Consider the following 15,702-nt stretch of genomic DNA (forward strand, 5'->3'; position numbering starts at 1 on the left):
AAAGGTGCTCTGGTTAGAACTCTGATATCTCCCATTAAAGAAATAGTTGCTCCAACAAGGTTCTTCAAGTTGGAGAAGAGTGTTCTGGAAGATAGCGTAAGCCCCGCTAGCTGTTTCCCAGCAGACCCCAAGCAGCTGTGAAAGAGGGCGGCTGGGTGACGGTGAGGAGGAAGCATAGTCCTAAACAGAAGCCCCAGGTACACCACCAACCCGTTCATGTGTCTAACCGTTTTTCCCCACTCGGCGACACACTCGAGTCAAACTCTGGTAATTGGTGATTCTGTTCTCAGACATGTGAAGCTAGAGACACCGGCAACCATAGTCAAATGTCTTCCAGGGGCCAGAGAAGCCGACATTGAAGGAAATTTAAAACTGCTGGCTATGGGTAAATGTAAATTTAGTAAAATCATAATTAATGTCGGTACACCCGGTTACGCCAATCGGAGGTCACTAAAATCAATATTGAATTGGTGTGTAACTTTGCCAAAACAATGTGGGACTCGGTAGTTTTCTCTGGTCCCCTCCCCAATCAGACCAGGAGTGACATGTTTAGCCGCATGTTCTCCTTAAATTGCTGGCTGTCTGAGTGGTGTCCCAGAAACGATGTGGGCTTCATAGATAATTGGCAAACCTTCTGGAGGAAACCTGGTCTTGTTAGGAGAGACGGCATCCATCCCACTTTGGATGGAGCAGCTCTCATTTCTAGAAACATGGACAAATTTATTAAACCCCCCAAAATATGACTATCCAGAGTTGGGACCAGGAAGCAGAGTTGCAGTCTTACACGCCTCTCTGCAGCTTCTCTCCTCCTGCTACCCCCCCAAAACCCATCTCCATAGAGACTGTGTCAGCTTCCAAAAAGACAAAAAACAAACTAAAAACCAGCAACAAACAACTTAAACATAAACAATCACAAAGAAAGAACAATACAGTATCCACATCTGAACCAAAGAGTAAAACAGTGAAATGTGGATTATTAAACATTAGGTCTCTCTCCTCCAAGTCTCTGTTAGTACATGACTTAATAATTGATCAACAAATTGATTTACTCTGCCTTACAGAAACCTGGTTGCAGCAGGATGATTATGTTAGTTTAAATGAATCAACACCCCGAGTCATTATAACTACCAGAAACCTCGAAGCACAGGCCGAGGGGGCGGTGTGGCAGCAATTTTTCACACCAGCCTATTAATTAATGAAAGACCCAGACAGACTTTAATTCATTTGAAAGTCTGATGCTTAGCCTCGTCCACGCCAGCTGTAATTCAATTCAATTCAATTTTATTTATATAGCGCCAAATCACAATAAAAGTCGCCTCAAGGCGCTTTATATTGTACAGTAGATCGCACAATAATAGATACAGAGAAAAACCCAGCAATCATATGACCCCCTATGAGCAAGCACTTTGGCGACAGTGGGAAGGAAAAACTCCCTTTTAACAGGAAGAAAACTGGGGTGAGAGAAGGAAGACAGGATAAAGACATGCTGTGGAAGAGAGACAGAGATTAATAACAGATATGATTCAATGCAGAGAGGTCTGTTAACACATAGTGAGTGAGAAAGGTGACTGGAAAGGAAAAACTCAATGCATCATGGGAATCCCCCGGCAGCCTACGTCTATTGCAGCATAACTAAGGGAGGATTCAGGCTCACCTGGTCCAGCCCTAACTATATGCTTTAGCAAAAAGGCAAGTTTGAAGCCTAATCTTGAAAGTAAAGATAGTGTCTGTCTCCCGAATCCAAACTGGAAGCTGGTTCGACAGAAGAGGGGCCTGAAAACTGAAGGCTCTGCCTCCCATTCTACTTTTAAATACTCTAGGAACAACAAGTAGGCCTGCAGAGTGAGAGTGAAGTGCTCTAATAGGGTGATATGGTACTACAAGGTCATTAAGATAAGATGGGGCCTGATTATTTAAGACCTTGTATGTGAGGAGCAGGATTTTGAATTCTGGATTTAACAGGAAGCCAATGAAGGGAAGCCAAAACAGGAGAAATCTGCTCTCTCTTTCTAGTCCCTGTCAGGACTCTTGCTGCAGCATTTTGGATTAGCTGAAGGCTTTTCAGTGAGTTTTTTGGACATCCTGATAATAATGAATTACAGTCGTCCAGCCTGGAAGTAATAAATGCATGAACTAGTTTTTCAGCGTCACTCTGAGACAGGATATTTCTAATTTTAGAGATGTTGCACAAATGGAAGAAAGCAGTCTTACATATTTGTTTAATATGTGCATTCAAGGACATATCCTGGTCAAAAATGACTCCAAGGTTCCTCACAGCGTTACTGGAGGCCAAGGTAATGCCATCCAGAGTAAGAATCTGCTTAGATACCATATTTCTAAGATTTTCAGGGCCGAGCACAATAACGTCAGTTTTATCTGAATTAAGAAGCAGAAAGTTAGCGGCCATCCAGGTCTTTATGTCTTTAAGACATTCCTGCAGTTTAACTCATTGGTGTGTGTTATCTGGCTTCATGGACAGATAGAGCTGGGTTTAATCTGCATAGCAGTGAAAATGCATGCTATGTCTTCTAATGATGCTGCCTAAGGGAAGCATGTATAATGTAAACAGAATTGGTCCTAGCACTGAACCCTATGGAACTCCATAATTGACCTCAGTGTCTCCTGAAGTCCTTCTGAATATTTGAACATGACAGTTTCCATGTGAAGTATTCCTAGCTCCTTAGTTCTTTAGTATTTTCTAAGTTCCAGTTCTTAGGTTTTGTTTTGTGTTTCCCATTGTCATGGATCGCTGTGTGGCAGGCAGGATGAGGACCCAATCGCAAAACTCACAGACACAGGGGATGAACTCAAAAAGCAGCTTTATTGCTGACAAAGGAAGACAGGAAATACAAAACTAAACTGGGAAAAACTAACATAAAGCTCACCAAGGAACACAGGGGAATCACACACAGCATGAGGGAGAACGCGACACAGAACTGAGGGAGACGCAGACATAAATACACAGAGGGTTAACGAGGGAAGTGGGAGCACGCGGGGAACACAGGTGACACTGATAATCATAACAAGACACGGCAGGAGTGAACACAACACTAACGGGAGACGGGCAAAGTAAAACAGGAAGTACAGAGGTTCAGACAGGAGGAGAGAGAGCACGGGGAGAACACAGACCTAACGGGCTGGGGAAAACATAGAATGAAACACAAGGAGGGGAGACGAGGGCTCACAGATACATAGAGGGGCACACAGGGAATAAAAGTCACAAGGGGAAAACACATAAGGAACAAAATACAAAAATACATGGAAACTAAGAATACTGGGCCAACATGGCCCAGGACCATGACACCCATTATTGCATAATGTGGTAATATACTCCAGACTGTGGTGTATAAAGATGGACAGTGTTGATATGGGTAGCACTGTGGCCCCACAGCACTTCAAACCCTTGACGTGTCAGGTCAGGCATCCATAGAATAAAACCTGCACACATGCAGCTGTGGCACATTCCTAAGTTAAACTGTGCTGAAAGATCTGATGAGTTCTTTAAGTCCCTATCTCAAAGCCAGCATGACTGCGATGGTGCCCTAAAGCTTCCAGTAAACACTCCCATTTAGATCACACTTCCCAAACTGAAAGTTCATGTTGATGAACCAGTAAGACTAGCAGGTACAGTAACTTGTCCCTTTCCTTCTTTCCTTTCCCAGACACTAGCAGGAATTCAAAAAAACCTCTGTTTCCACATGAAAAGAATCTTCTAAGTGGATCAATTGTGGTTACAAGGGTGGCTGTAGCTCAGGTGGTAGAGCAGATCAGCTATTGATTGGAAGGTTGGTGGTTCGATCCTTGGTTTCCCAAGGATGAACTGCAGTGCAAATATTGTTGGGCCAAACACTAACCCCAAGTTGCCCTACGATGCGTTCATCGGAGTGTAAATGTGTGTGAATATTATTTGTTTACACTTGAGTTTAGAAGTGCTTGTGTGAGTGGGTGAATGTGGCATGTTGTATACAGCGCTTTGAGTACACCAGGAGAGTAGAAAAGCGTTGTATATAAATTAGTCCATCAACCAAAGTGATACAGAGAAAGAAAAAGTTTTTTAATAGATAAAATGAACATTTAAACATTCTTTCTCCATTTATTGATTTATATCTTTTATGAAATTGTTTTAAGCACAGCCTTTTTCAGGTTGCACACAAGGAAGCTGCATTTACAAGAACTAATCTTAAAAACCTGTTTCCTGGTTTCCATTGTTTTAAGCACAGCCTTTTTCAGGTTGCACACAAGGAAGCTGCATTTACAAGAACTAATCTTAAAAACCTGTTTCCTGGTTTCTCACGTAGCACTGAGTCTTTTGTCACTTGAAATTTCTCATCAATTCATACATAATCTTCTTTCATGTGTGTCTTGCTTACTGAGAATTGATAGAGACAGTTCTCCTTACTCAGGAGCCGAGGTATTAAAAATAGTCAAAAAGCTATTTTTAATACCTCGATCTACACAAAATATTAAACTCTAACTATTATATAAGACATCGCAGCAAGCCACAACAAATCACTCATAGTTTGCCATTTGTCTAATGTTACAGGATTTTAAAATGATTATTAATTAATTTATGGCACATTCATCCCAGAAGGTCTGATGAATTGTTTGGTTTTCCTTCTCTAGCGCCTTACTTCATATCTTTGTTCATTCAGACCACATATTCAGTGTTTGCATTTTATGTGAGTATTTCCTTAATGTGATGCTTGACTGAATTTCAGAAGGAAGAACTTTATTTTGTAAGCTAGCAATGAAATGTTTTACAAACTGAGGCAAAGGTGCATATTGAGTACATGTGAGGAAATAAAATGTTGTTGTTATTGACTATTTTGCCCAAAGGTAATTATGTTGTTAAAAGAATTTCATTCCAGTCTGATTGAAATTTAATTTCCATCAGCATTTCTTTGGGCTTTGCAACTTTTAATTGCAATTATTTAATGCTCTGAATGTTTACGTCAGCCTCAAAAAATGTTTGCAATGTCCTTGATTGAAGTTTCCTTCCTGGAAATTTGTTGCTGCTTTAGTGTTTTGGCATCAGCAAAAAGAAACTAATGGATTGATAACTAAAAAGACAGCCCTGAAACCTCAGCCACACCCTGTGTGAGCTATCTATAAAGATGGAGCAGCCGAACACCTGCTGCATCCAGCAAACACCTGGTACAACAGGTAAGCCTCCTCATATCATCTCCCTGCATGCTGAATCCTCTACGTAGGGAAATCCCAGATATCTGATTCCCTTTATGTGGATGTTGTCTGCTCAGCATTTTCATTGGGAGAAAAGTTAACATCCAGATGAACAGAATCAGCTGTTGGGTTGCCCGTATCCCACTTATTTGCCTTTCTATTCCAGCAGTTACATTCATTGAAGTTCTTTTTAAACAGTGCTGTTCAGATTGTGACTGTAGGTTAACTGCAGAGGACCAACATCATGACTCCAGCCTTTTTCTTCTCCGTCTGCCTGTCAATGACAGCCGTTTGTCTGGTAAGCTTGACTCTTCCAGCAAAGGCATTAAATGTTGTTCAACACTGCCGGCTGTTCTGTGAAAGTAATTCTAACCGTGTCTGCTTAACAGACATGGCTGCTTGTTATGAGCGTTTAAGCGTGACACAGTTGAAGTTTTTTCACATAATAGTTTTTGTTTGCCAACAATAACATTTGTCAGTGTGATTTCAAATGTGATTAAGAGTAAGTTGAAAATGTCTTGTTTTTTATTGCAGAGGGCTGCTGTCATTAGAAATATAACTGGTGCGTTCAGTGATGAAATACTTCCAACATATTGAGGTGTTTTTAATATAAGAGCTTAAAGTTAATCTGCTGGTTGCCTCTTGTATCCACAGATGAGTCTCTGGGTGCCCCAGCGATCATTGAAAAAGTCAATGCTAACTCAAGTAAGTGAAGATTTACAAAATAAAACTCTTTTTTGTTAACATATAAATTCTGGATGAAAATGAAAGATCCCTGAGAACTGACATGTTAACATACAGTAAACTCCCAACAGACACAATGATCAATCAGCCTTTTGGTCATTTACTGGCTTGTCTTAGTCAGCTGTTTTATTTGTGTTATTATCAAACATTGTAATTGTGCGATCAATAAAGTAAATGCTGTAAGCATTTACCTCTTTGTTTTGACATAACTGAGCAAATGGCAGCCCAAGTATCGAGCATTTAACCACTCTCTGTTTGTTGTTCTGCAGCACAAGTGTTGGTTCATGGTGACATTGTGCCCACTGCTACCAGGAATGCTGTTCCATGCACAGCCACTGGCTGCAAGTGGCCTAAAACGGGACGCTTTGTCTATGTACCTGTCTCCATTGGCACTGAATACAGTAAGCAGTACAAACTTTAACCATTAAACACAGACTTTATGAAAAGGAGAGATGGATAAAAATAGTTAAATAAAACCCATTATTATATAAATATATATAATATATATTTCAAGTGGTTTCCAAAAATACTGCTTTGTTAACTATGCTGTTTTATTGTGGGATTAACTAAAAAGCATTTAAACTGAAAAGTCATATTTGTATAAGTATGCTGAATTGATATCATACACAGATGCACACAATTTTCAAATTATGTTTTCATTTAATGTCACTTTCTCAATTTTTCTATTTCAAGACAGACAGACAGACAGACAGACAGATAGATAGATAGATAGATAGATAGATAGATAGATAGATAGATAGATAGATAGATAGATAGATAGATAGATAGATAGATAGATTTTGGCGGCCCTGTCATTCCGATGGGAACTCAGAGATCCTCGAAGCAGCACAGATTGTAAATACTGTTTATGCTGCCAAGTTGAAATGGCTGAAACATATTGAAGATCCTGAATACTGAAGAAGCTCCTCATCAGACTCATATTTGAATCTGCAGGCAGCCAAGAGCGCAACGTCATCATCAATGCCCTAGTCACCTTCCACGCTTCCACCTGCATCCGGTTTGTCTGGCGTACAAGCGACAGAGATTTCCTTCACTTCTTCTCTGGACAAGGGTGAGAATGCACTTGCTGTACTTAGACTGTACTTGTATTTATATGGCAGGACAGGACTGATACACCCACACCCTCTAAACCCTTCAAAAATGCAATTCTGAAAATGATTGCATTACAAATATTCTGTATGTGTCATCAAAACAGGTTCTTGAAGGACCATTCTGCATTGACCTTGTACTGTAAAATGTCCAGTTTTATTTTTGTTTGCTACTAGATGAAATGTATACTGTTGCATAGGAGTGTAAAGAGCATTTTATTCATCTGCTCTTAATTATTTCACATACTATTTGGTCCACTAGTTCCAAAACTAGAGACTGGCACCTTGTAAGGCGAGAAGATGAATCTGGTGGGTTATTAGATGATTAAGGGACGACAGATGTTTAAAAAGCTTCTGAGATTGATTGACCGCTATCTGTTTATTTACTTTAGTTGATAATGGATATGTGTGTTTTTTATTTTAAAATATTATTTAAGATATTAAAGTACAAAAGCTAAAGTGTGGTTCGAGCAGTGTCTATAGAGCCACAGTGTCAAAGTCGGTCACATGATTACTGTCATTGCTTTTCTTGGTACTTTAGCCTTAGCATGACTAGCTGAAGGAGGAGGATGCACAGTGCTAGGCTATAGAACAGTCCATCTATTTTTTAAGCGATGTCATTGTGTCTATCAGGTGTTATTCATACCTGGGCCGTCAGAATGGAGGACAGCTAGTCTCCCTGCAGAGAAATGGTTGCTTGTTTCAGTCGACGGTGCAACATGAGGTTCTTCATGCTCTGGGCTTCCACCACGAGCAGGTCCGCTCTGACAGAGATCTGCATGTGAGGATCCTTACCGGGAACATCATCACAGGTCAGCTGAACTACCCAAAACGTTGGTTACAGTTAACTTAGTACACAATGGGACATCCTCCTGTTTCACAGCAGTGTACATATTACAAGTAATCTGTGCTTTTCCAAACTCAGCACATAAAACACTGCAGTTCAAGCGAGCACTGCATAGAAGATTTTGTTTGTATTTCTTTAGTCCCAAGACTATCAAACAAATGACCACAGAAGAGATTAGCTAGCATTTCGATCTATACATCGTCAAAGAGCTGAGACTGAAGACGGATTTTGAAGTGGAAGCATATAAAAACATGTAATATTTTCTGGAAATCTCTGTTTAGGACAAGAGCACAACTTTGTGAAAGTGCAGACCAACAATTTGGGGACTCCCTATGACTTCAACTCTGTCATGCACTATGGCAGGTGAGTTGCTGTGTGAGATGGACTTTGTAAGGTTCTATATTTCCTTACATGTTTTGCATTTTCTGCAAGAAAATGTAATCCAGACTAACAAAAACATGCACACACTCAGTGGGGAATGGATTTTTAATGTTAAATACTTTATGGGCCCATTTTCTCCTCTGTTTTCCTAATATAACCGCGTATGTGTGTTTGTGTGCTGTTGTTTGTTCTTTTAGACTCGCCTTCTCCAAGAATGGGCAGCCAACCATTGTTGCCAGGTCCAATCCTAATCTTAATTTTGGAAATGCTTTCCAAATGAGTGCCAATGACATCGCCCGTGTAAACAGGCTTTATGGATGCTGTGAGTATTAAGACACACCCACAAAAAAGAAATTTGCTATCTTTTTGTTCGAAGCAAGTACTGATCGGAGTTGATTTTTTTTCCTAACCAGAAATTCAGCAAGAACCTTCAACTTTGCATCCAGACTCTTCAGATGCCCAAACACCAGCATTACACCAAGGGATTGGATCCACTATACTTAAAAATGATAAAAGAAACATAAAATGTGCTGCAAATATCACATTTAGAGAGTTGAAGTTCTGGGTCTTTGTTTTACGAGCTAAACGGCAGGCTTATATACCAGAGGGTGATGGTGTTAACTCGCTTTCTGTTGAGGTTTTCTCCCCTTTTGTTAGACTATAAACTATCATTAATGGATTTCTCAATCTGTGCAGTTTGATAATTAACTTTGTAACTGTAAATGATGCAGACATAGAACCAAACCTTGCGACTGCGACATGTCTCAAAACTTTTTGTTTGGCAAAACAGCAAAGTGAAAAAATATGTGAACAAAACAAAAAGTCAAGTCTTTCATGGAATGATCATGACTGTTGTCCTATACATGACCAACATGTATCAACAAGATATAGTGTGTAGATATAGTCCAGTGTCACAAGTGTAAGAAGAAGAATCTTTCTTCTGATATTTTAAAAATTGATTTTTCTGACAATGTCTTCTAATTTTTCTTGCTTTTGTTTTTCGAGGGGTTTTATCTTTGGTTTGTTGTCTCTTTCTGTAAGAAGTGCTATCAAATAAAATTCCATATTTCAAGCAACAGGGGGCAGTATTGTTTCATTATTATATTTTAAGTTATTTTAGAAATATGTGTTTTGCTTAAAGTTGGACAGAATGTTACAGGTGCCTTTTTTAATGTGCAACAAATGTAACAAATGCACAAATACTACTACATAAATACATGTTCTGCATTTAAAATCCTACCAAACATCAGAAAACTGAAACCAGAGAGTGGATCATGTCTCTCAAGATTAGAGTGCTACTTCTTCTTGTGTAGGGTGGAGTCAGTTCAGTGCAAGTGTTTAGATTGAGAAGATTAAAACCCCCACAGACTTGAATATTCCCACCACCATCATGATGCATCACATAGTAATCTGATCAGCCATTTAGTTTCTGCTGATGTGTTTCTTCATAACTGTTGTTAAAAACTGTTATGAAACCTCAGTCATGCACACGCCTGAACAATGATCCGGCATTTGTTGCTGTAATTGTTTGTACTATCATGCTGCCTGTCTGACTAAATAACTATAGACGGAGCAAGCTGTCAAGCATGTTCAAAGGTGATGTTTAAGGAGCTGCTGGCTGCCAGCTTAGCTTTTCTCCCTGTTTGCTGGTCTGATGATAAGTGAGGTAGGGTTGGGCCATATCATACAGTTCACGGTAATACCGGTATAATGTTGGGCAACGATAAGAAAATGAAATATCGTGATAGAATATGGGTCGGAGCATTTCGACTATCGTAGGCGGAGCCTCGCGGAGTGATACGTACTGTGCTTCAACATAATGTTACCGTATTGTATGTGTATGACCTCTTTTTAAGTTTAGTGGATATTATACATGGTTATGCTGAGGATATGTCGGCCAGTTTCCACTGGAAATGCCTTTTGGTTAAACTGTCAGCGAGGAATTTGCACTGTTACGTTTATATATAACTTTAAGCACATAAAAAAGCTGCTTGTTTAAGTGAAAATACATTGATGGGGTTTTTTGCACTAATAAAGTTGTGGAGTTGTAAAGTATTTTGTCTAGTGTCATTTATATCGTCGGTTATATCGTTATTGCAAATTTTCAAATGTATATCGTGCTAAATATTTTTGGCCCTGCTCTAGTGAGAGGCATGGTTTCATCTGGCCTGATGGTTTGACCATAACAAAGGTTTAGACATTGAGGACACTTGGGGAACAAAAAGAATGAGCAGTGATAAATCTTGGAACAACGTTCAGCCGCAGTCTAAAAACATATTGCCAGAGCTTTGGTTCTCCAAGTTGCTTTGTGACCTACCTTCACTATGGTTCCTTCATTACATGCCATGTGTGACTCATGTCATATCCATTGTTAGAGATGCCAATCTGTTTTGTGTTGGGGTGTTATATCTGCTCTCAGTTCTAGTGCTCTCTGCTAGTGTGACAGAGGCTTCCCTCTATGAGAGCGAGGACACAAAGAGCTGGTTGCTTTCCTAAACACCTTAGTCCTGTCTAGATACATGCGTAATGCTCCAACAGGACAACGTGAATTAAGCCAACACTGGCTCTTATCAGCAAATGGCTTTGGATCAAAAGCTTCCATGCTTCCAATGCAGCTCACTCAGTTTTGAGTGACAGAGTCTTTAAGTCAATACACTAAGGTCTCAAAAGGCACCTCTGAGAGCCCCTTATAACCTGTGGGAAAATCCCAGGAGGAATCAGCAGGCTAAGAGAAGGCCTCAGTGTGCAAGTCCCTTTCATTAACCTACTAATAAGAGAATGCTGGCAAGTTGGTGGGATGGCAGTCATGTCTTGTTTGATGGTAAATGGTAAATGGACTGGTTCTTATATAGTGTTTTTCTACTCTTCTGAGAACTCAAGCGCTTTATACAACAAAAAAACAAACTAAAAACCAGCAAAACAATGACTTACATATAAAAAATCACAAAGAAAGAACAATACAGTTTCCACATCTGAACCAAAGAGTAAAACAGTGAAATGTGGATTATTATTTTTTTTGTGTGTCCCGTTTGGATCTTTAGCCATCAGAATTGTTGTCTTAAGGCCAAGAAAGATGCCAAGCGGATTTATTTTACCAAGTGGATCATAATGGCCTTGCCATATTGGTCCATTTCATTGACCTTTATTATAATTATGAATTTATTTTATTTTCAGTTGCTACAAACGGGACAGACATGACTGGGGGATAGGACAGGGAGAAAGAATGAAATGTGGATTATTAAATATTAGGTCTCTCTCCTCCAAGTCTCTGTTAGCTCATGACTTAATGATTGATCAACAAATTAATTTACTCTGCCTTATAGAAAAAAAGGCCCTCAGATCAGAAGTACCTGACTCCGTGGTATAATTCTCAAACACGTACCCTAAAGCAGATGACTCGTAAGCTGGAGAGGAAATGGCGTGTCACAAATCTAGAGGATCATCATTTAGCCTGGAGAAATAGTTTGCTGCTTTATAAGAAAGCCCTCCGCAAAGCCAGAACATCTTACTATTCATCACTGATTGAAGAAAATAAGAACAACCCCAGGTTTCTCTTCAGCTCTGTAGCCAGGCTGACAAACAGTCAGAGCTCTGTTGAGCCAACCATCCCTTTAACGTTAACTAGTAATGACTTCATGAGCTTCTTCACAAATAAAATTTTTATCATTAGAGAAAAAATTACAAATAATCATCCCACAGATGTAATATTATCTACAGCTACTCTTAGTACCATTGATGTTAAGTTAGACTCTTTTTCTCCAATTGATCTTTCTGAGTTAACTTCAATAATTACTTCCTCCAAACCATCAACGTGTCTTTTAGACCCCATTCCTACAAAACTGCTCAAAGAAGTCCTGCCATTAATTAATTCTTCGATCTTAAATATGATCAACCTATCTCTAATGATCGGCTATGTACCACAGGCCTTCAAGCTGGCTGTAGTTAAACCTTTACTCAAAAAGCATCTCTAGACCCAGCAGTCTTAGCTAATTATAGGCCAATCTCCAACCTTCCTTTCATATCAAAAATCCTTGAAAGAGTAGTTGTCAAACAGCTAACAGATCATCTGCAGAGGAATGGTTTATTTGAAGAGTTTCAGTCAGGTTTCAGAGCTCATCACAGCACAGAAACAGCTTTAGTGAAGGTTACAAATGATCTTCTTATGGCCTCTGACAGTGGACTCATCTCTGTGCTTGTCCTGCTAGACCTCAGTGCAGCGTTCGATACTGTCGACCATAATATCCTATTAGAGCGATTAGAACATGCTGTAGGTATTACAGGTACTGCGCTGCAGTGGTTTGTATCATATCTACCGTATTTTCACGACCATAAGGCGCACTGTGCTAAAAGGCGCAGTCTCAGTTATGTGTGCCCTTACTGTATTTAACACACACATAAGGCGCACTGGATCATAGGGCGCATACAAGTACCGTATGCGTATTTAAAAATAAAGCGGGAGCAAACCTGAATTCGGTACCTTACTCACATTTTTATTACCAGTAATCGTCATCATCAACAACACACAAGCATACAAGTGTGCATATTTAAAAATAAAGCAGGAGCAAAACAAAGTTTGGTACTCACATTTTTATCATCAATCAAACCCATCGAAGTCCTCATCCTCTGTGTCTGAATTGAACAGCTGCGCTAAATCTCCATCAAACATGCCAGGTTCACTTTCTTCACCGTCAGAGTCACTTTTCGTGCCATGCGGCTCCTCGGAAACGATGCCGGCTTTTGCGAAAGCTCGAACAACAGTGCCAGCAGACATGTTAGCCCAAGCATCTACAATCCATTGGCAAATTGTGGCGTAACTCGCCCGGCGCTGCCTTCCACTCTTAGTGAAACTGTGGTCTCCACCGGTCATCCATCGCTCCCACGCCGCTCGCAGCCTTACTTTGAACGGGCGGTTCACACCGATGTCCAGCGGTTGGAGTTCCTTTGTCAGGCCTCCTCCCGGAATGACAGCAAGCTCACAGTTCATTTGCTTCACAAGTTTTTTCACATCGGCTGTGAGATGGGCACGCATAGAGTCACAGATCAACAGCGATGGTGATGCGTGGAAAAAACCACCTGGTCTCCTTACATACACCTCCCTCAGCCAGTCTTTCATCATTTCTTCATCCATCCAGCCCTTTTCGTTTGCCTTAATGATGATTCCTGCTGGAAACTTCTCTTTAGGCAAAGTCTTTCGCTTAAAAATCACCATAGGCGGCAGCTTCTGTCCATTAGCATGGCAGCCAAGCACAACAGTAAAAGAAGACTTTTCGTGCCCCGTTGTGCGTATCGCTACCGTGCTGGTCCCCTTCTTCTCCACAGTGTGACTCACCGGGATGTCAAAAGTGAGCGGGACCTCGTCCATGTTTGTGATGTGGCTGGGCTGGATGTTTTTGTCGCCGATGTGTTTGCTGCAGTAGGAGAAGATGGCCAGCTTTTCCTTATAATCTGCTGGAAGTTGCTGCGCTACCGTAGTCCTGGTCCGGATGGAAAAATGGCACCGTTTCATAAAACGAAAGCACCAAGACGGACCTCCTTGGAAATGTTCAATGTTCATCTCTTCAGCTAGTGAAACTGCTTTTAGCCGAATGGTGACCGTCGAAACGCTTCTCCCGCTCGCTCTTTGCTCGATGATCCACCGCTCGAGTCTTTCCTCCAACTCGAGCCACCTCGCCTTATGTCCGCGGAAACTCAGCTGCGTTTTCTTGACCTGCCGGAGCTTGTTTTCCAGCTTCCTCCATTTGCGAACCATCGATTCGTTAATCTTAAATTCTCTCGCCGCTGCTCGATTTCCATGTTCCTCCGCGTAGCTGATGGCCTTCAGTTTAAACTGTGCTTCGTAAGCGTGTCTCTTTGCCATTTTCAGGGTTGTTAAAACAACGATGTCCTGCATAATGCACATACCTGTTCTTTTATACAGGTATGTGCGATTGTCCCGGTATATACGATCAACGCCCACACTTCACCCTTTAACGATCTCATGGTGTTCTCTACTACGTCCTCCTTACAACACATAGGGCGCACCGCGCTATAGGGCGCGCCGCACTTTTTGAAGAAAATCTAAGACTTTTAAGTGCGCCTTATGGTCGTGAAAATACGGTATCTAATAGACTCCAATTTGTGCATGTAAATGGAGAGTCCTCTTCACACACTGAGGTTAATTATGGAGTTCCATAGGGTTCAGTGCTAGGACCAATTCTGTTTACACTATACATGCTTCCCTTAGGCAGCATCATTAGAAGACATAGCATACATTTACACTGCTATGCTGATGACACCCAGCTCTATCTGTCCATGAAGCCAGATAACACACACCAATGAGTTAAACTGCAGGAATGTCTTAAAGACATAAAGACCTGGATGGCCGCTAACTTTCTGCTTCTTAATTCAGATCAAACTGAGGTTATTGTACTCGGCCCTGAAAATCTTAGAAATATGGTATCTAACCAGATTCTTACTCTGGATGGCATTACCTTGGCCTCCAGTAACACTGTGAGGAACCTTGGAGTCATTTTTGACCAGGATATGTCCTTCAAAGCACATATTAAACAAATATGTAAGACTGCTTTCTTCCATTTGTGCAACATCTCTAAAGTTAGAAATATCCTGTCTCAGAGTGACGCTGAAAAACTAGTTCATGCATTTATTACTTCCAGGCTGGACGACTGTAATTCATTATTATCAGGATGTCCAAAAAACTCACTGAAAAGCCTTCAGCTAATCCAAAATGCTGCAGCAAGAGTCCTGACAGGGACTAGAAAGAGAGAGCAGATTTCTCCTGTTTTGGCTTCCCTTCATTGGCTTCCTGTTAAGTCCAGAATTCAAAATCCTGCTCCTCACATACAAGGTCTTAAATAATCAGGCCCCATCTTATCTTAATGACCTTGTAGTACCATATCACCCTATTAGAGCACTTCGCTCTCGCTCTGCAGGCCTACTTGTTGTTCCTAGAGTATTTAAAAGTAGAATGGGAGGCAGAGCCTTCAGTTTTCAGGCCCCTCTTCTGTGGAACCAGCTTCCAGTTTGGATTCAGGAGACAGACACTATCTCTACTTTCAAGATTAGGCTTCAAACTTTCCTTTTTGCTAAAGCATATAGTTAGGGCTGGACCAGGTGACCCTGAATCCTCCCGTAGTTATGCTGCAATAGACATAGGCTGCCGGGGATTCCCATGATGCATTGAGTTTTTCCTTTCCAGTCACCTTTCTCACTCACTATGTGTTAACAGACCTCTCTGCATTGAATCATATCTGTTATTAATCTCTGTCTCTCTTCCACAGCATGTCTTTATCCTGTCTTCCTTCTCTCACCCCAATCGGTCGCAGCAGATGGCCCCGCCCCTCCCTGAGCCTGGTTCTGCTAGAGGTTTCTTCCTGTTAAAAGGGAGTTTTTCCTTCCCACTGTTGCCAAAGTGCTTGCTCATAGGGGGTCATATGATTGCTG

At 40.9% G+C, this 15,702-nt stretch overlaps 1 protein-coding gene across 1 annotated transcript; it reads left to right on the top strand.

Moving 5' to 3' along the window:
- The first annotated feature begins 5,125 nt into the window (after positions 1–5,125).
- On the top strand, positions 5,126–9,352 carry LOC146576931 (high choriolytic enzyme 1-like). Its single transcript, XM_085251233.1, has 10 exons — positions 5,126–5,163; positions 5,380–5,479; positions 5,716–5,743; positions 5,836–5,886; positions 6,195–6,326; positions 6,880–6,997; positions 7,668–7,846; positions 8,163–8,244; positions 8,460–8,584; positions 8,676–9,352. Coding segments are annotated over exons 2-10 (771 nt in total). The 5' UTR covers positions 5,126–5,163; positions 5,380–5,425; the 3' UTR covers positions 8,678–9,352.
- The last annotated feature ends 6,350 nt before the right edge of the window (positions 9,353–15,702 follow it).

This window comes from Mchenga conophoros, linkage group LG3, assembly GCF_057382185.1.
Source record: "Mchenga conophoros isolate Kocher_MC1m ecotype Shallow Benthic linkage group LG3, M_conophoros_male_GT1.1, whole genome shotgun sequence".
Classification (NCBI taxonomy): domain Eukaryota; kingdom Metazoa; phylum Chordata; class Actinopteri; order Cichliformes; family Cichlidae; genus Mchenga; species Mchenga conophoros.

Coding starts and splice junctions, on each gene's coding strand:
- LOC146576931 (XM_085251233.1), top strand. CDS start 5,426: ATGACTCCAGCCTTTTTCTTCTCCGTCTGCCTGTCAATGACAGCCGTT. Junction 5,887..6,194: donor AAAAGTCAATGCTAACTCAA/GTAAGTGAAGAT, acceptor GTTGTTCTGCAG/CACAAGTGTTGGTTCATGGT. Junction 6,998..7,667: donor CACTTCTTCTCTGGACAAGG/GTGAGAATGCAC, acceptor TGTGTCTATCAG/GTGTTATTCATACCTGGGCC.